We start from the raw sequence: 25,978 nt of genomic DNA, 5'->3' as shown, positions 1-25,978 counted from the left end.
ATGGGTTCTGTATTAGAGGCATAGTTTGTGGTGTGTACAAATCAATATATTCTTGTGTCGGCTTCTCATTAAACATATCTTCTACCTCACATATATAATCTAGCATGCTCTGTCCTATCTCTATCTAAGCTCGAAGCTCACCTGCCCAGTTTTTAGGCCTCTTCTCCTTTCTCTTCCACTTTTCCTACTGCAAGGGGTCTACTAGTATCCCTTGGTGGAGTCCAAATTGTCAGAACACACGATATGGCATCTACACCTCACAAATACGTCCACATATGAGAAACATGTGGAACAAAGCAGTTTCCTGAACCTGAATGGCACACGCTTTGTCTTCATGAGTTTCTTCTCCTAAATTAGGGAAATCATCATATGGGATCCATTTGACTTATCACAAAAAAAAAAAAAAGAGTAAATAACCTGCACTAAAAAATTATTGAAATTAAATAAACATGGTCAGTGAAATTTTTTTATACTAACATAATTTACTCGTGTATTATCGATCTCCTGGCGCCCCACGAAATAGAAGTTGTGAGCGTCATCTCATTCTCTATGAGGAGCCCACTTGAGGGATCTAAGTGTCGCTCCCCGGATGTCTTTGGGCATAACAATTTGAAGTGCTCATACTCCCAACTATGGATTGCATACATATCATTCAAATATTAGAAAAAAAAATTGTTACAACCAAATATTTATCAAATACTTTAAATAATAGCATTACCAATGAAAGAATGGCTGCTCCACTTAGGTGTTGGTGATCAGGATGAACAATCTTTGACAAATATCAGAATAACTATTCAGGGCCGTTGCACCCCATGCATATTGACCAGCAACATTGATATCCTCAAAACGCTGCAAATATAATGTAGATATTGTACCATCTGTGGAATCCACAAAGATTGTGCAGTCAACCGGATATATGAGGTAAGCACACGCGTGTCATATCAGGGTGCGCTATTATAGTTGCATGTAACTGACTAAATTTCTTCCTCAATCACGTAAGCCAAATAGCAGAATAGTTAGTACCTTTATGTAGCTCTCCTAGCATCGGACTATATAATCCTTATAGTTATTCACTTTCCTAAAAGTTATAGGTGCACATGTCACTCTTAACTGGGGAATTCTCTATGCATCTTCAAGAGTAGACCTCATCTCTTCGACGTTCGTATTGAAGCGATCGGTGTTCGTCTGCATGCCACATCTCGATGATACCAACCAGTTCAACGGTCCTTGTGATTTATAGCAATCGGAGTTAGACGATACAACCTTGATCTCATGATCAAATTTATTTGAGCATTGTTAGTTAAAAGCCATATTCTTAGTGCATCGCTCTTCTCATCAATCTTGAGTTTATTTGAGCATTGTTAGTTAAAGGTCATACTCTTAGTGCATCGGCTTTCTCATCAATCTTGAGGGCCTTAGCTCGTTCCTGAAATGGAATTTATAATTTCAAATGTTAAAACAAATGAATTGATTAACCAATATGATAGGCAAAGAGGATTCTAAACATATGTACATACTTATCCTTTCGAGACCTTATGTGATATATAATTATTTTATCTTGTGAGCAATGTAGGAATTTTAGGACCTCCAAGCCATCATACGCCTCGGACCATGATCCCTATTAAAAATCAATTAGAAAGCGTGCAATTGAGCCTTATTACAATTAATAGCACAAAATGCATGCTATAAAAAATGTGATCATCAATTTACTACGGTGACAAATTACTCAAAATGTGATAACCTCATGCTTTAATGATACTAATGGGAAATTATACACTATGAGAACCAAAAATACAAAATCAGCAATAAGAAACCAAAAATATCATAATAAAATGCTTCAAGAAGAAACAAAAAATGCAAAATCACCCATTATTCAGTAAGGCGCTTGGGATTAATTTGATCTATCTTTTAGGAACCAAAATCAAAATGGTAATAATAATAAATAAATAAAAAGTTATTAGAGCCCCTTACATTATCAAAGAACCTCTTATTGTACTAAGAAAATATTATAATCCATTTCAAAATAAAACTTCTTAATTGAGACATCAAACAATTGCAAATAACAACCTAAGAAGGAACCGATCAATAATAAATAGTTTAGTGTATGATAATGATCTAAGAAGGAATCAAACATAAAGTTTTCAAAAAAGAAATTTGTGGACCAAATAATAACAAATAATTTACGTGCTTAGCATTACATGTTTCAAGAAGAAAACAAATTGATGTTACAAAGATTTGGGAACTTTCATTTATCAGTCAAGAACCATAATCAAATTGGTAGTAATAATAATAATACTAATAATAGTAATACTAGCAATAGTAAGAATAGGCATACTAGTAATAATAGTAATAGTAATAATAATAATAATAATAATAGTAATACTAGCAATAGTAAGAATAATAATAATACTAATAATAACAATAATAGTAATAGTAGTAATAGTAATAATAATACTAATAATAATAATAGCAATAATAATAATAATAATAATAATAATAATAATAATAATGTAATAGTAGTAATTGTAACAACAACACATGGCTACTTACATTATAAAAAAATACTAAAATAACGCTACAAAGATTTGGGGATTTATATGAACGATGATGCTAAAAATAATATGGGAAATGAGTTTTTAGATGAATGAAGAATGTCCGATGTGAATATCGAGTGAAGCAAATGAGGGCCAGGTAGCTCCAGTGAGAGAGAGGGAGCGAGAGGAAGAAGGCTAGGGTTTTCAGATGGAAGAAGCGGTTCTACTACGGGTGAGATTTCCGTGAAAGTAGCAGTAGTTCGAGTTTCGTTATACACAAGGCGGTCCTGACCTTTGTTTCGGTCCATTAGACCATATCACGGCGAACCTCCATGACCATCAGAGCTCTCGGTCTACCGTGATGCTTTCACGGACATAAGATTCAAAAAACACACTCGGAGATAAAAGAGAATGAATGAGGTTTTAGAAAATTTGAAGTTTACTTCTAATAATCTAAAAAAAACTATTTATATATATTTAAAAAAATTTCCTTATAAATAAAAAAAATAAAAATTTCACAAAATAAAAAAATACTTTTATATAGATATTTTTTTGCTTAAGCCGAATTAGCCCAAAATGGATCGAAGCTAACAGAAGCGGCAACACTAGCTTCGCTTCGGTCTAGGCCTAAAATCTAATGACTTCAATCTCTTTGATTGAAGCGAAGCGAATCTAATAATACGGAGATCGGTGGTCTGGATTGTTCATCTAGAAAACCGATTTGGATCATATAATAGTGATCCAACCTAGTGAATTGGCTGCTATAAAATAATAATAATAATTTCAAAATTATAAAATAAAAGATATGACTGGTTTTTGTTAAGGATGCAGTTTGTATAAAGTCGAGGCTCTAAACAATCAAATTTGAGCCCACCTTCAAATAGTATCGAGAAATATGGTTTCAATGTCGGAAAGTTTTGTGATAGCCTTAAATTATATTTTCATATTTAGTTGTAAAATTTAAAGCTTAAAAAATAGTGTAGATCGATCCGATCTATGAAAACTTGAAAATCTAAAAAATTGACGGTCGAAAAATGCATTACAAGATGCCCTATTTCCAAAACTTGAAATTCATGTTTTTCTCATGTCCATGCATCTTGATGTCGAGATTATTAATTTGATGATATTCGGGCATCAAAGCGACCTATTATAATAAATGTTTTGAAGTAAGCTCTAATTTGATTGTTTAGAGCCTAGGCTCTATATAAACTTTTCCCTTTTGTTCAAGAGCCAATCGATTGCATCGTAGCCGTGGAGGTACGGTGCATCTTCAAATTTTATCATAGTATATAATTTTAATGTAAAATATTATTAAGATTATCTCAAAATCTATCTTTATATCTAATTATAAAAGTTTAAATTTAAAAAGGTTCAAATCAATTAACATCTTGAAAATGGACGGTGTAGATAATATGTTGTAAAATACACTATTTTTAAGATTTAAAATCTTTTTATTTTCCATATTCATGCATCTCAATGCCGAGATGATCAATCAAAAAGGGTTTTCCAACATTAAAACTACACTTTCGAATGGATTTTTGAGGTGCTTCCGTGGTTCTACATTATAAGGTTGCATCCTTATATAAACTGTTTCGGTACGGCGGTCCAATCGATTTCCAATCGGCATTTTCTAAAACCCTGTTTCGGTACGGCGGCATCAATGCAAGGCTCACAAAAACCCATGTTTTAAAATGCGGGTTCGCTCATAATCTTATGCATTTATTATACCCGAATATGCTTAAACTACTTTTCTTTTCCCATTTCTTCGCCGTTACACGTTAGAAGTATCGTTCCCTCCCGCTCTCCATTAACGCATTCATCGTTGACATTACAAAAGCTCTTCCAAAGCTTGTCAAGGATCTGCATTCCACGCGGCAACCTTCAAACAATTCTCTCTCTAAGCTCTACGAAAAAATTCAGTCTCTCCCTCTCTGAACTAGTACTCTTGAGATGGAGGGCAAAGTGATCTGTGCTTCATGGATCCGAAGACCGGGAGAGACCGCAGTCGTTCTTGGAAAATCTGGATCAACCCCTTCTCTCCAATTCTATTCCTTCAATTCGCAGAACAGTTCCCTCTCTCTCATGGTAATGTTATGGTCCATCTGCAATACTCTCTCATCTTTTTGGTTTCGCTCTCTGACTGTTTTTTACATATTAAAATTACAGGCTGAGCATATTTGTGAAGAGGGTGACCCTCTCAGTGTAACCGTTAGTGGAAACGACCTTGTTTACTCCACTCGTCATGGTTGCGTGTATGTTCTTTAACATTCTTCTTTTTTGTGATTGTTTTCTTTCCAATCGTTTGCAATTATCTGTACAAAATGATCGGGAACAATTATTTGGTTTTCATAATTATAGGAAAAAGGTGATTTGTTGAATTATAAGTTTTTTTGGTGAAAATTTATATGTTTGCTTCTGTTTTGCTCTGTTCTTTCTCCTTGGTTGACTGTGGTTGTTGATGTATGGTGCTCTAAATTTTTTATATTCATATTTGAAAAATGATAGAAATTGTCATTATGTTTTCCTTATTTGTTGCGTATTTCCCTTTGATTTTTTCTTATATTTGACTGATACATTTAGATGTTTCAAATTCCTGAATTTCAATTTGGGGCTTCTAGTTGATGGATCATAATTTGATTATTTATGCCTTTATTTTTGGTAGTTGTATTGATGTCTTTATTGGATTTCTGTAATATGTAAGGATGCTGTGTGAGGACTTTAGAATGAATTTCTTTTTGAAGATAAAGTGATGATATTGTTTAAAAGGTGAAATTTTGAGCCGACTACCATCCCAGGGCTCGAATGTTTCATGCATTCTGATAAAAAAGAAAGATATTTTTCACATTCATGGGTTATATTCTTTCTATACTGCTTAGGGCATGGTTTTTAACCTAGGGCATTTTCATTTATGAACTGTCTCACGAAGTATTTGATGAATTAATATACTACAGTGATCAGAGTTAAAACAATCTCCATGTGGTTGTCACTAAAGGTAGTTCATGGGGCAATATATTGATAAAGTAATGCCTTAATTTTTATGTACTTTCAGATGGCTTGAGTTGTATGGTCGCGAATCAAATGTCAATGTTATTGCGAAAGATCTTCCTTCTCTCCAAGGCATTGGGCTTCAGAAATGTCTTGCGTTTAGTGCAGATGGCTCTAGATTTGCCGCTGGTGGGGAGGTAATTTTTTCTCTATCATTATTATGTAGATGTTTATCTATGAACTTCCTTTGTACAAGTTGGTGTATCATTGACATTTATTGAATAAATTGCAAAGCTTTTTTAGTACCATCTTGAGAAACTACAACAAAAGCATCAGAATTTCTACATTAATTGGATATCGTGTTAGACTTGTCCATATTTTGAATTTTTTAAGATTCCCTTCTTTAAACAACTACAATTATTTATTTCAAATGTATTTCTTGGTATTCAACATGGGACATAGTGTTCGTGATTGAAGGCTTTTATACTTATATTTCATTTAATCAGAAGGATCATCTAACAAGATCACTTATTGTGCTTAGGATGGGCATCTTCGAATTTTCGAGTGGCCAAATCTACGCATACTTTTGGATGAGCCAAATGCTCATAAGTCTTTTCGAGATTTAGACTTCAGGTAAGCACTGTAGGTGATGTTGTTCTTTTGTGCCTCAAGTTCATTAGTACTTTCAATGTTTGTATTTCAGTTGACTTTGTAAACTTTTACATGTATGCATGTAGATATATGTATTGTATAATACATATATAAGAAAGTGTGCATTTATACCATTTCATATGATATACTACGCAATCAAAATTTATGTAGAAGGTGAGACATGTATGGCTTAAAGCCCATTGTTGGTTCCGTGTAATTTTCCTTCACCATCTCCATTTATTTGCAGCAGAGAAGTGTTTAAATGATTATATTTCTGTTTCTATTGTTCGTTGAGAAAGCTGTCAATTGACTGCTTGATGTCCATGGAGTTGTAGTCAATTGAGAAAGTAAAGAGTGGTCTTGAAAGGGATGTGTGATCACTTTGATAACTTAACAACTCAAAAAACATTAGGAATTTCTACTAGTTGTCAGTTCTCAATTGGCAGAAAGATGTGGAAATTGGGTATTTTTAATTCAAGAGAGCCTCCATGTTGACCACTTGTACTTCAGGAGAAACCTGATTGGTTTCTCAGAACTTTATTGTAGATTAGGGGACTCATGGTCGTAAGAATGTGTGCTTGTTGGCTATGAGATGCACTCATACATGCGCATGTTATGCATTATTGTTTGAACATCTTAATCTGAGTATATATTTATACATACCTTTGCATGTGTTGTTCTTTCTCTCACTGCATTTTGTCTTGTCCTCTTCCAGCTTAGACACAGAGTATTTGGCTTCAACATCCACTGATGGTTCTGCAAGAATATGGAAAACAAATGAGGGAGTCCCATTAACTTCTTTAACACGTGACTCGGTAATGTTCAATACACATGCAGATATACATAAAAACATACATAACATGTATGTATGATGTATGATGCATAAATGCATACATAAATATAGTGATGAAAACTCTTGTTTTGCTCGAGCCTCATTTGCATAAATCACTGGATACTTTAATTCTGTGTCTACAGGGTGAGAAAATTGAGTGTTGTCGGTTTTCAAGAGATGGAACTAAACCGTTTCTCTTCTGCACTGTTCAAAAGGGTATGTCTATATCCATTTGACTTCAGATGATAGTTGAACTGTTTATGCCTCATTTTTCTGTTATAACCTGTGTACTAATCAGCTGAATCCCTCTTGAAACTCAAATAAAGCTGGGGGCAAAGTGGTAACTGCAGTTTGGGACATCAGTACTTGGAATAGATTGGGGCATAAAAGACTATTTGGAAAGCCTGTCTCTGTGTTGTCTATCAGCTTAGATGGAAAATACCTTGCACTGTAAGTCCATTTCCGTTTTTATCTGCTTATATATTATATTGGTTTTTAAATAAGAGTGGAAGTAACCTCCGAATTATTTCGTTACTCATCATTGGCTTGTGCTGCAAGTATGAGGTGTTTTATTTTATTTTATTTTCTTTTTTTGCACATCCTAGTCTGTGCCTTTGAACTGGTAAGCATATTCTTCATATAGATTATTTTGCTGATGCACGTGAAAATTTGTTTTCTTTGCATTAATATTGCTTGCCAATGGATTATGTTGGTTTCCTTATAGGGGAAGCTATGATGGAGATATTTGTGTTGTTGAAGTAAAGAAAATGGAAACATGTCATCTAATTAGAAAGGTGCATCTTGGTGCATGTATTTCAACAGTGGAGTTCTGCCCCAGTGAGAGGTAAATAATAGTGCCCTTAGCTTTTCTTCTAGATTGGTAAAATAAGATCTAATCTCCACATATGCTTGGGCTTAACACCATTTTGACTTATCCAATCAGAGCCTCTTTGGATTGACAATTGCCTTTCACTTTAACAAAGTGCAATTGCATATTGTTGACCAATTTTTCTTAATTTCGGTAGCATTTTTTGCAATGGAATCTGTGGCAGTTGATCATTTCTAATAAATGATTTGTGATTACTTTATTATACGAGGGATCCATTTGTTCACATTCCATTGCTTATGGAAGGTATTGTTGAGGATTGATGTCTTGTATTCTGAAGAAATAGATCTGCCAAGGTGGAGTAAAAAGGACGACTTGGGAGGGCCGTTAAAAGCTCGAAGGAGTGTCTGATCAGGTAGACTCAGTTGACTTGGCCCGTACGAGGGTTAGGCGACGGTAGCCCACGAGGAAAATTTAGGATATCCGCATATGGGATTCGATATATATCTGTACATGGGGTATTTCGGTAATTTGTATTATCTATCTGGGACTCGATATGTATTGTTGCGATAGAGGGTTTTTTAGGGTTAATGGAAAAATACAAATCTCTTTGTAATCAGAGAGAATAGAGAGGCGTGAGGAAGAAAACTATTGTAACCCTATTCTCTATTGCCAGTAAAGAAGCTCTCATCTCTCGTAGATGTAGGCACTTCTTTCTAGTTTTTATGGATTGTTTTTCGTTTCAACAAATTCGTATCAAAGCTTACTAGGTTATTCCGCGTTTTGGCTACTACAATGACAGAAAAGGGCTCAAGCGTCAAGTATGATATTGAGAGGTTCAATGGAAAGAACAACTTCACTCTTTGGCGACGAAGGATGAAGGATCTTTTAATACAGCAAGGTATGGTTAAGGCTTTGCTAGGAAAATCGAAGAAACCAGCAAAGATAGACGATGAAAAGTGGCAAGAGATGGAGGAAAAGACAGTAAGTGCGATTCATCTGAATCTATCAGATGACTCCTTGTGTTATGTGGTGGACCTCGAAACTGCTCCGGAGGTTTAGACAAAACTCGAGAGTATCTACATGAAGAAATCTCTGACGAACAAGTTGTTCTTGAAAAAGCAGTTGTATTCTCTTCAGATGGAAGAAGGCATTGATCTGCTTGAACATCTCAGTGAGTTCAACCAGATCATAAGCCAGTTAACAAGCCTTGATGTCGAAATCGAGGATGAAGACAAGGACCTCCTTCTGTTGGCTTCGCTTCCAGGATCATACGATCACCTGGTTACGACTCTACTGTACCGGAAGAAGACGCTTAAGACGGACGAAGTCACTGCTACTCTTATGTCAAACGAGACAAGGAAAAAGACTAGCAGTATTAAATCTCAAGGAGAATGTTTCTTTGAAAAACACAAAGAGAGTCATGAAAGGGGCAGATCAAATCAAAGGAAGTCTGGAAGCTGAAGTCCGACAAAATCTAAGGGGAAGGGCAAGTTTATTTGCTATTACTGCAAAAAAAGAAGGTCACATGAAGAGCGATTGCACGAAAAGAAAGGAGGATATAAAGAGGATAGAAACAGGAAAAACATTTGATGAAGCTAGCGTGGCTGATAGCTCTGATAGAGATGACAGGATCTTCTCTCTATATCCTCAGGTAAGAATTAATTTACTGATTATTGGATTTTAGATTCCGGATGTTCTTTTCATATGTGTCCAAATAGAAATTGGTTCGAAACCTATAAATCATATAGTGGTGGGTCTGTTCTAATGGGGAATGATGCAGTATGCAAAATCATTGGAATAAGAACTATCAAAATCAAGATGTTTGATGGGATAGTACGAATCTTATCAGATGTGAGGCATGTCCCACAATTAAAGAAAAACTTAATATCCTTGGGGGCCCTTGACTCGAATGGTTGCAAGTATACAGCAACAGGTGGAGTCCTCAGGGTTAGTAAGGGATCTATAGTTGTTATGAAAGGTCAGATGGCTGGGAACCTATACAGGTTGATAGAGAATACAGTTACAGATGGAGCTTCTGTAACCACAGATGTAGAGTTCAGCACAGATGACACAAAATTGTGGCATATGCGTTTAGGGCATATGGACGAACGAGGTATGATGCAACTTCATAAAAAGAAATTGCTGAAGGGTGTCAGAGCGTGTAAACTGGATTTCTGTAAGTACTGTGTTTTCAGCAAACTGTGCAAGATTAGATTCAGAACTGCAGTTCATACGAGCAAGGATATACTAGACTATGTACACACTGATGTATGGGGGCCTTCACCAATCAAATCCAAGGGTGGAGCAGAATACTTCATTACCTTCACTGACGATTACTCAAGAAAGGTCTAGGTTTACTTCACGAAACACAATAGTGAAACATTCACGACGTTTAAACAATGGAAAGCAGAGATAGAAAGGACGACAGGAAAGAAACTGAAATGCTTGAGATCAGATAATGGAGGGGAGTACAAGTCTAGAGAATTTTAAGAATTTTGTAAAGAAGAGGGGATTGTACGTCACTTTACCACACCAAAAAGTCCTCCGCAACATGGTGTGGTTGAGAGGATGAACATGACTCTTCTGGAAAGAGCTCGACGTATGAGATTGAATGCAGATTTGAAGAAAAGTTTCTGGGCAGAAGCAGTTAACATTGCCCGTTTCATCGTTAACAGATCACCATCTACAGCGATTGATTGCAAAATTTCAGAGGAGGTACGGACAGGAAAGCCGGTAGATTACTCTATGATGAAGATCTTTGGATGTCCAGCCTATGTCCATATGCAGAGTGGGCAACATTCCAAATTAGACTCTAAGTTTAAATAGTGCATCTTTCTCAGGTTTGAGAAGGGAGTGAAGGGATTCAAGCTTCGGGATCCTACTTTGCATAAGGTTGTGCTTAGCAGGAATGTTGTGTTTGATGAATCTCATAGGGTGAAGTCAATCAACATGCAAGATGACAGAGTGCAAGTAGATGAAAGTAATGGAGAAAGATTGACAGTCCCGATAGAGCTAGAAGAGTCTGAAACACCAGAAAAGGAAGAATCATCTAGCAACATACCAGAACAGCAGCAACCACATGGTGAACCCTACAGTCTGGCAAAAGGCAGAAAGAAGCGTGTTCACAAAGCCCCTGTGAGATACGGCTTTGAGGACATGGTAGCCTTTGCTCTGACAGTTGGTACTGGGAAAATCGACTCTTTTGAAGATGCTCTAAGTGATACACAAAGTGATAAATGGATGGCCTCCATGATGGAGGAGATGGAGTCTCTAAAAAAGAATAAGACTTGGGAGCTTGTCAAGAGGCCCAAGGGAAGGAAAGTGATTGAGTGCAAGTGGATATTTCGGAAGAAAGAGGCAACAACAGAAAAGGACTATGAGAGATTCAAGGCTAGGCTCGTGGCAAAGGGCTACGCTCAGAAGGAGGGAGTGGACTACAATGAAATACTCTCCGGTTGTCAAGCACACTTCAATAAGACTATTACTTGCTTTAGTAATCATGTTTGATTTGGAGCTAGAACAGCTTGACGTGAAGACAACGTTTCTTCATGGTGATTTAGAGGAACAAATCTGCTTTTCTTCATGGTGATTTGGAGGAACAAATCTTTATGGAGCAACCTAAAGGCTTCAAGGTGCACGGAAAGGAAGATCCGGTTTGCTTACTCAAGAGATCGCTTTATGGTCTTAAGCAATCTCTCAGGCAGGAAAATTTCAGATATCCATACATGGAATTCGATATATCTGGGATTCGATATATATCTGTACATGGGGTATTTCAGTAATTTGTACCATCTATATGGGACTCGATATATATTGTTGCGATGGGGGGGACTTTTTAGGATTAAGGGAAAAATGCATATCTCTGAGTAATCAGAGAGAACAGAAAGGCGTGAGGAAGATAACTATTGTAACCCTATTCTCCATTGTCAGTAAACAAACTCTCATCTCCTGTAGACGTAGGCACGTTGCCGAACCGCGTATATCTTTGCGTTGTGGTTGGTTGTCTCTTTCTTTTGTGTTTGTTTCTTCTTTCTTATTTTCGTAGATTGTTTTTCGTTTCTACAGGTATTTGGTTTTGTATATTGTAATTGATCATTAGACGATTATGCGCAAAGCTAACAATTGGGCTGCCTACATATTTTAATTTTTGAATTTAAAGCACTGATGGAATGAAATTTTGCAGATCGGTGCTGTCCATATCAAGTGAATGGGGAGCAGTTATCACAAAGCTCAAGGTGCCAGCAGATTGGAAAGGTAATGGCTTATTAACAGAACACTCAAATGTTACTTGCCTGGTCCCTGCCCCTGATTATGCACACACACGTGACTTTCTTATCGGAAGACCAACTTTAAGTTTTGAAATCAATATATCACAAGGAAAAAGTGTAACATCTAGAAGGTTTTATTTGCTGAAATAATATGTCTAACCATTACAGGTGTGTATGGCCCTACAGTAGAGAGGGGCTGAACCCAACCAATAGTTGCTAGCATGCTATTTGCAGCCCTTTTCAGAAACTGAAAGACTTGATTAAATCAGTCAATTCGAATTAAATAGTTCTTTCTATTGCAATTGACAAGTGTTTTTTGCAGTGGAGCTGACATGTTGTGAATGTCACAACATCAAATATGTATTTTTTCATAAAAGAGAAATTGGGTTAAATAAAGGGAAAATATTACATTTGGTAGCAAATATTGGTCACTAAGAAGTGCAACTGTTGTATATGCAATATCAATATGTCAGTGAGCTGGTGGTGAGCCTCGTCACTGAAACATCCTCATTGGGTGTGATACATGTACATATGGGAGTTTTAAAAGTTGAGCTAAATTTAATGTTTTTATAGAAGCTGGAAAAAGCTGGCATGGTATCATATCAAATGGAACCAAAAACGGCCAAAAACTATATTCTAATTGTCAAACCCAGTGACACCTGTGATGGAACCTGATGGTTAGGCTATTTATCAAGATCAAATCTCAACAAAAAAAAAAATTGTGATATTATATCGAATTGGCTATCAAATAGAGGGTTTGGATATGCTACATACCATTGTTTCTGCATATGCATGCAATGATGTGTGATGCATGTTTTGTGCCCAACGTGCAGACTGATTTTAATAATTCTTTTGATTTGTGCAGATTGGCAGGTATACTTAGTACTGCTGGGCCTTTTCTTGGCTTCAGCTGTTCTTTTCTATATATTTTTTGAGAATTCAGATTCATTTTGGAATTTCCCTCTTGGGAGAGATCAACCTGCAAAGCCTTCAATTCAAGCCATCTATGGTGAGCAGTCAGCAGATGACGTGTGGTGAACCATTGGAACCATATGTGGGGTTCGCATCAGCAAATTTGTGACTTCCTTCCCATGCATTCATTGGAAATGAGCAACATTGAGCTTTGCAGACTATTTTTGGTTAGCTATTTATTGTTTTAGTGATGTGTATCAAAAATCGATAAATTATTTGTCTGGGGTCAAAGCTTGTCGATTTTGAAGTTGTTCATCTCTATTGTTGTCGTAACACAGATATTTTGTGATCTTTATGTTTTGTGCACCGGGCCAATTTCTGACTTAGAATTCCAGCATCCTCTTTTTTTTGAGATATCGGGGACCTCTTTTGTACTTTTCAGGGAATATAGAGTGCCTTTTGTGAATTATTCCAGCATCCTATTTTTTTTTTAGATATCGGGGCCCTCTTTTGTACTTTTCAGGGAATATAGAGTGCCTTTTGTGAATTCTTCCAGCATCCTATTTTTTTTTGAGATATCGGAGCCCTCTTTTGTACTTTTCAGGGAATATAGAGTGCCTTTAGTGAATATTTGTATGCCTCTTAGACCTTTTTTTTTTCTCTTTTGTTTTTCTTTTTTTTTTCTTCATTTTTTTTTCCCTTCTTCTCTTTTTTTGATTTTTCAGTTGTCCACTACATAATTTAACATTGATGGGCATAGGCTTTTGGCTTTGAAACTTTAAGCAACTTTCCCTCTTTTTTTTTGACTTGCACACTTTTGGATGGGGTCTTCTCTTTTGCTTTAAATTGGAGGTGTTTCTTTTGTTATGGCACTTCGCCCTTGGACCTTCCCCTTGAGATAACAATCACTTTATTGTTCTCCAGGCCACAGGAGGTTATAATCGAGTTTGTCCTCGGATTTCCCTTACCTCATGTTAATGTCCAACATCTCCTTGACAATGGTACTGAAACCTCATTGAGTTTTCTTTGAATTCCAAATTGGATTTTGAATTTTAGACTTTGGAATACCCTTGATTTTCAAGGTCCATTTAGGTTAAATGAAACAGGTGAAAAATTATAAAATCACGGCAGAATTGTATGTCCCAACATCACAAAATTTCAGGATGATTAGGTAAAATCAAACAGGCTGACTTCCTGAAAAAATAGAATGTTTCTAATAAAAAAAATGCATTTTTTTCAATTAGGTGCAAAACCCCACTTTCAGGAGGAGAGCATCATGGGCTCGCCATGTATATTCCATTACCCATTTTTCCGGTGACTTTTATCTTTTTTTTATTTTTAATTAATTTCCAAGATAATAAAACTTTCAAAGCAACATAACAAGGGTTACGATTTATTCACTTATTTTCCTTTTCATTTGGAACCTTTCATAGTAAAATAATGAAGGATTATTAAGGGGCTTAGGTCGTAAATGCAGTTCTAACATTAGTTGGCTGGACTGCCTGGAAATATTGGATTCCCAGCAAAATTTGGAGAACTTAAAATGAGAACTCTGACAGGTACCAAGGTTTGAATATAGTAAATTTGTGGGTCTCAAGAGAATTTAGTTGCAATACAAAAAAAAAAATGGGTGTGATTTGTATAAGGTGTTAACCTTAAAACAATCCAACCTAAGGCGCCTTCATGTGATTTGTATAAAGTGTCAACCTTAAACAATTCAAAGCAAACCTCCAAAGCTCGTTGAAAGATGTAATTTTGGTGTTGGAGATTTCAACGATGACGTAAAATTTACTTGATATCTAAGTACGTACCATTTTTAGGATTTTAAAATATTTTGTTTCTTTTTTTTTTCACATATGTACATCTCAAGGTCAAGATGATTAATTAGAGGGTTTTTTCATACAACTTTTTTCGATAGATTTTTGAAGTATGCTTTTTTTTTTTTCTATAGTCTAAGGTTGCAACCTTATATAAACTTTTTCTAAGAAAAATAGGGCTATGTGGTTAGACAACACAATACACATGACAATGTACGCCCACAAAAATCACCAATTTCCGAAAATGTCATAACAACTAGGACTTTAGAAACGTATTTCATATTTTTCCATGTCTTTCTTGTTCCACTAGCTTGGACAAAATTTTCACGTATCCGTTTCGTTATTACAACCTTCTTTCTTTAAGTCAAAGACCAGAAGCTACGCGCAAATTCTCATTGGATCTCGGTGGTTCTTAACAGCGATGGCTATTCATTCAAGTCTTCTGGTAGCATCATCAGATCTTCAACAAGGTGAAAATTCTCGGATTCCCGATGTACATGTTTCTACGGCTCGGATGAGTATGCTTGTTTATATCGCAACGGCTATAAACAGTTCCTTGTTCCCATTATCATAACTTGGTTAAATTCAGTACAGATTCAATGAAACTAGATTAGCCAAAAAAAAACAACTTTCATCAGCTTTTTCACAATTTAAAATTAAGATACAGACCATTCAACCCAAAAGATAATACATAAATTTTAAAGTTAGTACATTATTTGAAACAAGGAACGTAGTTGGATGGTAGGATCAAGTTCTCTCCTATTTTACGCGACTTCAAATTGGTTGAGCCCACAGATCTTATTTCTCTTCTAACAATAGGGAAGTACATGAAACAAGTGAGGTCACCTCTTCTTGTGTAGCCAACCCAAAACCTTGCCATCGAATTCTTCCAAACCGGTCTAACAAAAATATATACCTGCAATCGAAACAATGACACTGTAAACATCAAAACCAACATTTCATTTGGTTTGAGAGCAAGAAAAAGTTAGGGAGCAAAATACCCAGTGAGAAGATTCAAAATTTGAAGTTCCTTCCTAAAATAGTAGTGATCACCAAAAGAATAAACCATCTGCTTCTGAAGGGTTTGCTTCTCACTATCAAAATCAGATTTTCTCATTGTTCTAAGCAGTAAACTTCTAATTGGGCTCAATGATAAGAACCAAGAGTCGATAAAAGATACCTGCAGAATGGGCAATAGCTTTTAAGCTACCAGTAAAAGGTTATGATGAACACAAGTGGCAAAACGGCATCTTATAAGAGGGATAATAACAACAAAGTGCCCTGAGCAACTGACGTAGTCATGCAGGTGCACAAGAAATTCAGATCTCAAAAAAATGTCATGACTGGTCAATTCTTTTTGAGTGACCATTGTTTCTTATCTGGTATATGGAAATACCAGATCAGGAGGAAAACTGGTATATGGAATACCAGATAAAGTGGAAAATAGTACTTCAGGGAAAAAATGGGTCACACACTTGATATTACAAGTTCTAGAGAACATGCATAAGTTATGTAGATGAGACAGAAATCCTATGATATTTTCCCTTAATAACTGGGGACAATCTGCATTTAACAACAGGAAACATGGCAATACATATTACATTCGTATGAAGAAGATAAGAAGTTGCTTCAGGTTCTTTATATCAGGTCAACTATGTCCCCTATATTGTCGCATTTTCTAGTCCAAACAAGCATCTGAGGATCGTCAGATCCTCATTCAGTAAATCTCATGATAAACTATCAAAGACGAAGGCAAAGCTAGACAAACCCATGAAATTACAAGAGGGACTTTCACGAATAAAAGTGAAAGTGGCAATTGGTAAAAGTAAGATATAATCTCATACTTCAAACCTGCATTGCATTACCAACAGTCTTTAAGGATGAAGATACCCATTTTATCTCCAAAAGTGACAAAGACAAATGAAGCTCAATAAGGTCTAAACTAAGGCCTCCCATGCATGGTTTAAAATCCATAATAGAAGTTGATACAAGCAGTGTAGGATGATTACATTATCATACTAGTGACAAATGGCTTTGGATTTTGGGATACCACCTCATATAATTGGACATTTCTTGAATTGCTGAATGCATCCTCAAAAGGTTTACTCCAAGAATCAATCATTGCCTGCAAAAAATAGGAATGAATAAGATAAAACTTAAAATAGGTAATAATTAAACAATTTGAAGATGAAAATAAATTCATAGGATTGCAACAATTGAAGACCCTAGCAGAAGCAAAATATATGTTGGGAAATATGAAAAGCTATAGACTTATGAGTTTGTTTTCATTCCATTAGAAACAGTGTATAAACTCCGTGACTCAGGTGCAGAATTACCTTATTCACTCGGATCTGATCTGGAGGGTCCCAAATCTGCAGACAAGGGACCGAGGTACAGAACCAGCCAGGTCCCTATGACCTAGGTATGGAACAAGTTTGTTCCATCTAGTGACCCAGCAGGTTCCTGATCAAACATAGGCAAGCTAATGAGCCCTGGTCTAGTTGCTTGGACTCACCCAGTCCAATAAATTTTTTATTTTTTGCCATGGGCAGAAAATAAAAAAAGACAACGTTAGGATACGTCAGCCCTATGAGGGTATTGGTCGTCAAAATTTTATCTCCAGGGTTTTCCAGCTCTCTATCGAATCACGAAACAGGATTTGTGAAGGATTGAAAAAATTCCCCGAATTTGAGAGAATATGAAATCCACATTGAAACTTTGAAAAAAACTTCAACCATCATTGGATCTTCCAATCCAAAGCCCAATCACCAAAATTACTTTGGGGGTTCAATTTTAGGAGCTTTGAAGGTTGATATATGACTGCTACTTGCATTTACACAGTTTATATTTTGTAAATTTCACTTAATTTCTCAAAGCTAATTTTTTCACTAGAAAACTATGTATGTGGTACCATTTCTTCAAACTACTCCAGATCTATATTGATCTATGCTTTGTTTAGGCTAGATCTAGTTGTTACTTGCTAATTAACGGCTGGAAGATGTATACTTTCTTTGAATTTGTACTTTTGTTTTTGAATGGTATCATCATCATCATCGTCGGAGCCTTTTTCCAACTAATTGGGGTCGGCTGTATGAATCATAGTTCGTCATTCTGCTCTATTAAGGGCTATACCCTCAGTGAGGCCACAAGTCCCCATATCTTTTCTCACTACTTCCAACCATGTCTTTTTGGGCCTACCCCAAAAAAAATGTAACATTTTATTTTAGCATGAAATATGTTTGTGATTCTTTTTTTTTTTGGATTTCATGCTTTGTGTTTCCAAAATATTTCTTGATTTGTCACAAAGTATTCATGATGTCTCACGGATTTTCCCTTATTTTTCAGTATTTCCCCTGCTTTAAAAATATTTTCTAATTTTTCCTTTTTCTTTTTCATGAGATTCCTTTCTGGTATTTTTTTTACATGTATTTGCCTGTTTGATGCTTTTAGGGAAGTGAATCCCCACCCAAATGTGTTCAATACGGTGCAAACAATTATATTTTTCCCCTTCTATACTTGGGAATTTTTTGGCATTGAAATGCTTTCTTGTAAAATTTTGCATGTATCTTGGGTGTTTGATACTTCTAGGCACGTAAATCCCCAATCAAAACACATTTATTTTGGGTGCCAAGCTACACAAGGTGGTCTATGTCCTCAACAACTTGAACATCCGAAAGCGTTTAAGGACCACGACTCTATCAAATTGGATCACATATTTCTAGATGATCCTTGACGAGTGGTAGGTGGAAGTGGAGGGGTCCCTTTTCAATAAGAAGCAACTAAGTAAGAGTTTGGGCCCATCAAAGAGGAAGTGAAGGTGGGAGTTGGAGGTGTACAATTTATGGGAGGAGCAAAGTTGAGGCACAATGGGAAGATGGAGGAGGAAATGATGATAATGTTGATATAAGGGGCACTAAGAATGAACACAAGAAGCTGGGTATGCACAAGCATGACGGCTAGACCAGCCTTGGAGACTTTGGGTTAACAGGGAGGGACTACCAAAGTTTTCCATCCGACGAAGTCATTACCAAACCATTGGGGAGATAATCAGGATTACCATGATTGGAATGACTATGAGCCACTGTCATTCATCTTGGCTTTATATTGATGTCATTTCGCATGTATATTTGTAATTTTGAATGCTTCTATAAAACTCAATAATGTTATGTATTCTAATTTAGACCTAGCAGTTAAAACCCTCAGTATGTATAAGTTTCGAGTTTTCTTTAGTATACATAATATTTTCTTGTTTTTTTTTTCATTTCCTATATTTCATATTTTCTGCAATTTTCAACATTATTTTTTACAAATTTTTATGCCATTTTGGGCCGACTCGCGACTCTCTAAGCTGACTACGCCTGGTCTATGCTTGGGTCCAAACCTGAGTCGAGATCAAGTTTTGCAGCAATCACATACGGACTACTTACTCAAGTACATATTTGAACAATTGATCACACATCTTAACCAAGAAAGTTAAGGGCCACAAAACCTAAAAGAAATACAAACACATGAAAAGAAGCAAAAAAATCCAATAAACCAAAAACAAACTGCCACAACAACATGAATTGATAGATAGCTGCAAGAATACAAACGATTCAAATCTAAGGATCGTTCAAAGAGAGACGAAAAAAGACTAAAAATCATAATGAAGTTCTATTTTCTGTTTCAGTTGATGCACCTTTATTGGTTTAAGGAAATAATCACTGTTTAGGAAAATATATGTCCTCAAAGTTAAATTATAATTTTTAGGGTGTAGTTTGTATAAAGTATCAACCTTAAACAATCCAAGTAATGTGTACCTCTCAATTATGCTAAAGATGTAGTTTTGGTGCTAGAAAATTTTGTGATTGCCTAAAAAATTGTTTTCGTCCCTAATTGTGAAATTTAGAGCTCTAAAATTTGTGCAGATCGAGTAGATCTATAAACACTTGAAAATCTTGAAAATGGATAGTCCAGATAAGACGCTACAAGATGCCCTATTTTCAAGACTTGAAATCAATTTTATTTTAAAAAAAATATCCACAAATCTCAAGGTCAGAAGAACTAATGGAGGGTAGAACAATCTGCTTTGGTGGGTTTTTGAGGTGTGACCTTACTTTCACAGTATAAGCTAACACCTTTCGCTTGTATAAACTTTAATCATAAAGATGTGTTTGCACTCTGCGACTCATATACGTAATGCGGATATTCATTTTGTTCTTCATAACATTAATAGTAAATCACCTATGAGGGCATTCTAGTTGTTTTGTAGTTAAATACTCATATCCATCATGTTTTCCTTAATGAGAAATCAATTCTCTCCCGCATGACGAAAGCACCAGAGGTAGTCCGACCCAAAGCAAAACCTAAGTCCTAATCACACTCCGTGGCTAAATCCAAGTAAATCTTCACATCTGAGATGTGTAGTATGCCCTGAACCTTTCTTGCCTACTACTGTATATCATAGTAAATTAAACATCATCATCATCACAGCTTTTTCTCAATTAATTGGGGTCGGCTACATGAATCCTGGTCTACCATTCTGCTCTATTAAAGATCATACCCTCAGTGAGGCCATAAGTCCCCATATCTTTTCAGACTACTTCCAACCACGTCCTTTTGGGCCTACCCCTAGCGCTTTTCCGTCCTTCCACTTGAACTAACTCGCACCTCCTAACATGTGTTGTACTTGGTCAATGCCACACATGGCCATCCCACTTAAGTCTACTCTCTCTCATCTTATCGCCTATTGGTGCTACACCTAAATTCTCCTAAATGGATTCATAGTGAATTAAACATCAAAACCAAAAATCCATCTACATTGCTACATTAGAGGGCTTTAATGGAGTTTTGGTTGGGTTAGAATAATAGCAAACTAATGGAGGAAAATATGCAAACTGAGAAGTTCGCAAACCTGAGAGCTTGCACGAAAGTGAAGGCATAGTAAAGATGAATGGGGAATGGCCATTTGATTGGCGTTCGACTCTTTCTCTTCATATGCAATGGGTAGCTTTATCTTTCTACCATTTGAGAACTCGACATCCAGTGCAGGAAACTTTTTAGCCACCATAGATGGAACTATTGTTTTATTTGCCATCCCAATCTGCAAATTAATCATTTAAACAGGATAAGTTTCTCATTTTTAAAAAAAAAAAAAGTGTTTTCAAACAAGAAAGTTGTTGCACAACATCCAGATCATCATATGTCAAAGCATATCTCTCATCAGCAGAAAAAAAGGGCATCAAGTGAGAACTTTAAATATAAAGTTGCAACAAAGAGACCATCCCTCTGTTGATCGTTGTAAATAAATAAAAATAGCCCTAAGTAGAGTTCACAAATTACAGGATATAAAAATCTAATTATAAAAGAAAAACACAGAACATAACAAAAATAAAATATCACAAGAGTACTCTTCTAGTTCATTTATTGCTGCAAGGAGAATTGTAGGTACGATTAGAACTTAGAAGTGAAGTGATTCATACCCTACTTCCTAACTCGGTATCTATTTTGCTGTCCCATTAAAGTAGGAACTGAAGTAAACTCCTAAGCTACTCCAATCTGTTCACAAGTAATTCACAAAGAAAAGGATACGAGAAAAGTTTCAAATTAATTTGAAGCATCTTATCCTAATAAGCAGCACACAAATTTCCAGTTAGGTATATCAAGTATTCTTTTCATGTCTACCAGTTAAAACTAGGCATGCTGCTGTATGACTAGGTACTAATTTTCACGAATGGAATAATGAGGGTGCCGATGATAACAATTATAATACTTTCTTCACTTTCCGGATTATTATATTTTTCCATTTTTTCAGGTAAGTTTTTTTCATGACTCATTCATTCAGTTAAACTTCCAGTCATGACCTGTTTGGACCAGAGGAGCTATCTACCAAATTAACAACTAATCATGTCTTCATAATATTAATTTCTATCATGCATCACAACATGTTTTCATGTGAAATACATAATACTTAACCGAGCAGCAGGTATGTTCTTAATTCTGAAACTCTATTCCTTGAGGAATCACAAGTATAAACCATTTATTTTCTTATTGTATTAGAAGCTTGATATCTAGGGTAGACAATCCAGCAGAATGAAGAGATTGAGAAAGATGTTACACAGAATTAGAGCTGAGTGGATGAAGTGGAAATGTACATCCGGGGGGTATTATGTGATCGCCACCATTGAGACTGAAGGGGAATTCTATAAGACGGCTGTAAGACCAGCCATGCTTTATGGGACGGAATATTGGGCAGTCAAGAAACAACATATCTATAGGATGAGCATAGCTGAGATGAGGAAGTTGAGATGGATGAGTGGGAAGAAAGGATATAATGCGGAATGAATACATATGAGGGAACTTAGGTGCGGCTTCCACAGGCAATAAGATGAGGGAAAGTAGACTTAGGTGGCTTGGCTATGTGAAGGCCCAAAAAGACATGGACAGAAGTAGTGAGAAAATATATGGTGACTTTTAGTCTTACTAAGGGTATAACCCTTATTAGTGAAGAATGGGAGAACATGATTCATGTAGCCAAACCCAAAAAATTGTAATAAGCCTTGGATGATGATAATGATGATTAGAAGCTTGATATCAAATCATGTTATCAATAATGAGACAATTGGAAGAACCATGTTATACCAACATACATAAATAAACATATACCACATAATCTAAGCACATACCACATAGTGATATGGTATCATAAAATATACGAATAATGCTAACACAAATAAACAATCACATATATTACACTCATTTCCTAAACTTGCTTCTAAAAACAATTTGTTTCTAGGGAAAATATCTCTTTATCCCCTATTTTTAACTTCCATATCTTATGAGACCCAAGAATTGAAAATATTACTTGTAAGCAAAAGGTCTCCATCTTTTGTATCTTACAACCCCCTGGACCCCTTTGACCATAAATTTTTTACCCAAACAAACACTAAGTGACACCCTATTCAAATTTCATCTCTCTCTCTTCGTTTCTCGGTGAGTTTAGCAGCCAAGAGGTTTAGCTTGAGCTCGAACACGAGCATACCTTCTTATGTGTGAGAGAGAGATGAAGTTTTATAGAGAGATAGAGTTTGGGTTTTAGAGAGAGATGGAGTTTTAGACAGAGAAAGATGGAGTTTGAGTTTTAGGGAGAGAGATGGAGTTTACAGAGAGACGATCATGTGAGTGTGAGAGATGGAGTTTGGGTTTTAGAGAGAGATGGAGTTTTGAGAGAGAGGATGATGTGAGAGAGAGAGAGAGATGAAGTTTTAGAGAGAGAGAGATAGAGTCATTTCATAAGTTGTTGAGGTCACCAATACATAGTCAAACAGGTTTAGGGGGTTGGAAGATAGAAAAGATGGAGTCTTTTTGCTTACAAGTAATATTTTCACTTCTTGGGTCTAATGAGATATAGAAGTTAAAAATAGGGGATAATGGGATATTTTCCCTTGTTTCTATATTATATTATGATCGTAAGCCCAGTCACCTGCATAGTAATTCCAATCCAGGGGATTCAAGCTGCAAAATGATTTTGCCTAAATTGATAAAAATTATGATACACCTCAACTCTTAAAAAATTGTTCGGAACTCTAGCACATGAAGTTGAGAGGAAAATGCTACAAGATGGCATGAAAAACAAAAATAACAATAATGTGGCATTGTGCATGGTCGAAGAAACATCAAGGCCGTCAATATAGGAGGTTCAAGACATGAACCGAATATCAATGGAATGTCTATGATCAGATGGGCCATCAGAATCAAACACATATAAACCTCTTAAGTCAACACTTTGTAATAATTCAGCACACCTTACCACCATGTTTTTTTAACTCAGACATGTCTGCAAAGTAACCTCTATTCATTTCATCTGATCTGCACGAATGTAAGTCAAATAGATGCATTAGAATAAACAACAGCCATAAAGGAGAGACTTGTGCCCTTTAAAAGAAAACCACATCTTAAAAAGCATCTGCAAAAACAGGATAGGAGTGTAACAAAGTAAAAGAACAATCAGTTGATAAGGAGTCCAATATGCATATCACTGTCAGTTGATAAAGAAGTTCAACAAGAAAAAGTTAGCATTGTGTGAACTCCAAAATAATTATAAAAAGAGTTGTACGAACTCCGAAGAGTCTTTCTTAAGCATTTGATAACCAACTCTTGTCTGCTGATGCTGAACCTTTTTTTGCAAAGTCTGCAAGTACTACAGTTCCCCCCTATGAGAATCTCAGATTTTGGCCCCCATAGAATTTATTACCCCTTTCAAATCTACTCAATAGATTCTGTTGGGTTGAGGAGGGAAATGAATAAGTATCTAAATAGTTTGTCTGCGATTTCATGTATACCATTCTTTTTATCCAATGTAATAAAAAGCAACAATCTCATGGTAAATAGACTACTATAAGTTTAATAGACATCTGACCAAGGATATGAACATAAAATGGTTACTGAGTGTAAATAAAAATATCAACAATAGAGATGACTAAGATGAGATTCCAAACACTAAATAAAAGCTCTCTGCTTAAAATAAGCCTATCCTAACACCGAAAGCAGTAAACAAAACTTGTTAAAGGATTATGGAATTCTTATGAATAATTTATAAGAACAAAGTTGAGGGTTTGCAATATCAAACCACAAACAAAGCCTTTGTCCATGCAATTAAAGAAACCTACCAGTACATGTAGACCAGAAAATTTGAGAATGATCTTGAGCTATCTTAAGGCCTTTACTTCTTCTTACTCATATTAAGAGTGTTGTCGCACAAGGATTTTTCAATAATTCCAAGCATAACCACAATGTATATCACATTTCATTGAAATGCAGAATAGGTAAGGTGATAAAATGAAACACTCCATCACAAGGTTTTGTGGTTTCCTTGATGAGAGTCCCAATTGTAATATCAAGCACAAATTTTTATAGTGGTTCCACGATGAGCGCAGTAGCCACAGCGTTCATTTGACATTACATTGACCAAGTATAGTATATTTCCATACCATGTGATATATATATAATATACTCATATTCAGTGTTCAATGCCCAATAGCCATCTATTGCTTGTCTTAATGGTCAAATGAGACACACAACGAGATGAGCATAGCTTACGATGAGAATTTTTTGATAAAATTTTGCATAGCTTAATACGAATCTCAAAAAAAACAATAGAAGATAAACAATTATTTAGCTCAAATAAATTATTGCTCTCAGATCCAACCTCCTATCAGATAATATTTACTGCTAAAACCAGCCACTATCATTGTAAAGCCACTGTTTTCTGTATAGTTTTCTGATTATAGAGAGAGACAGAAAGAAAGACAGAGAGAGCATACAGTCTCTCGCGCTCCTTCTTGATGGCCTCTTTATTGCCAAACTGCAAAATGAAAAATAGATAGGAATCAGTCGTCCTCGAAAATATAGAGAAACAAACACGAACAAAAGAAGCAGTAAGAGAGAGAAAAAGAGAGATGACCCGATAGATATCGAAGAAGCGAGGAGAAGGTCGGGCGATGAGAGAGGGGGCATCAGAACGAAGGCAGCCATTATCGAAAGATAAGCACCGGGCAATCGAATAGCAATGTGCAGAGTAGATTAAGGAAGAGGAGAGCCTTCTCCTCAACATTTTCTCCTTCTAAATATTGATTTTGCAGAAAAGCTCATCAAATGCAATTTCGCGAAAATGAGCGCGATCTTTCCCTGATTCCTCCCCTTTCAACAGCGCGGCCGCGTGTGGCAAATCGAGAAAATTAGCAAGGAAAAATAAAAGTGGAAAATAATCTTTTACCTCCCGTCTAAAACGTGCCATCCATGTAGACCCTCGGGTCCATGTAAACCCTGGATCCCTGTAGGTGTCTACATTCCAAATAGAAAAAAAGTTTATATTAGGTGTCGGTCAGTCTGCATCTTAAAAACCACATTAAATTAGGAACGGTATACAATGAGATTATTTATTTTTTATACAAATAAATTATAATTACTTACGACCATCATATGTAAAATTTGATATTGTCTTGACACTACCAAAATAATAGTTTGAAGTCCTCAAAATATTCTTTCTTGTCATGCATTACCTAAACCGTTTATTTTTAAGATTTTCAAGTGTTTATAAATCTAATAGATTTACATTATTTTTAAAATTTAAAATTCCATAATTCGGAACGAAAACAACTTTTTACGTTGTC

General features: G+C 35.8%; 2 protein-coding genes across 5 annotated transcripts; one reads left to right on the top strand and one right to left on the bottom strand.

Annotated features, from left to right (window-relative positions):
• The first annotated feature begins 4,340 nt into the window (after positions 1-4,340).
• Positions 4,341-13,425, top strand: PHF1 (phosphate transporter traffic facilitator1). The gene is made up of 10 exons (XM_006838653.4): positions 4,341-4,619; positions 4,701-4,786; positions 5,584-5,716; positions 6,061-6,152; positions 6,886-6,985; positions 7,146-7,218; positions 7,329-7,452; positions 7,727-7,846; positions 12,015-12,085; positions 12,965-13,425. Exons 1-10 carry the CDS (start codon positions 4,485-4,487, stop codon positions 13,135-13,137), a joined length of 1,107 nt encoding a protein of 368 aa, XP_006838716.1. The 5' UTR covers positions 4,341-4,484; the 3' UTR covers positions 13,138-13,425.
• A 2,013-nt stretch (positions 13,426-15,438) lies between these two features.
• Positions 15,439-25,683, bottom strand: LOC18429366 (ATPase complex subunit). 4 transcript variants are annotated; one of them, XR_016051729.1, is made up of 7 exons: positions 25,270-25,564; positions 25,130-25,170; positions 23,612-23,675; positions 20,722-20,910; positions 16,838-16,953; positions 15,830-16,008; positions 15,439-15,744 (listed from the first exon to the last, which is right to left on the bottom strand). XR_016051729.1 is itself a non-coding variant. In XM_006838652.4 (7 exons), exons 1-7 carry the CDS (start codon positions 25,417-25,419, stop codon positions 15,627-15,629), a joined length of 813 nt encoding a protein of 270 aa, XP_006838715.1. In that variant the 5' UTR covers positions 25,420-25,683; the 3' UTR covers positions 15,439-15,626. The 4 variants fall into 4 exon arrangements, 3 of the variants coding, with proteins under 3 accessions (XP_006838715.1, XP_088717523.1, XP_020520238.1); XM_006838652.4 differs by having other exon boundaries at positions 16,882-16,953; positions 25,270-25,683; XM_088861397.1 differs by having other exon boundaries at positions 16,882-16,953; positions 23,617-23,675; positions 25,270-25,545.
• Positions 25,684-25,978: the final 295 nt, after the last annotated feature.

The sequence above is a fragment of the Amborella trichopoda genome, chromosome 3 (assembly GCF_054954075.1).
Source record: "Amborella trichopoda isolate Santa Cruz 75 chromosome 3, AtrichopodaSantaCruz75HAP2 v2.0, whole genome shotgun sequence".
Classification (NCBI taxonomy): domain Eukaryota; kingdom Viridiplantae; phylum Streptophyta; class Magnoliopsida; order Amborellales; family Amborellaceae; genus Amborella; species Amborella trichopoda.
Note: the sequence above shows the minus strand (reverse complement) of the source record. Positions and strands in the feature narration are given on the sequence as shown.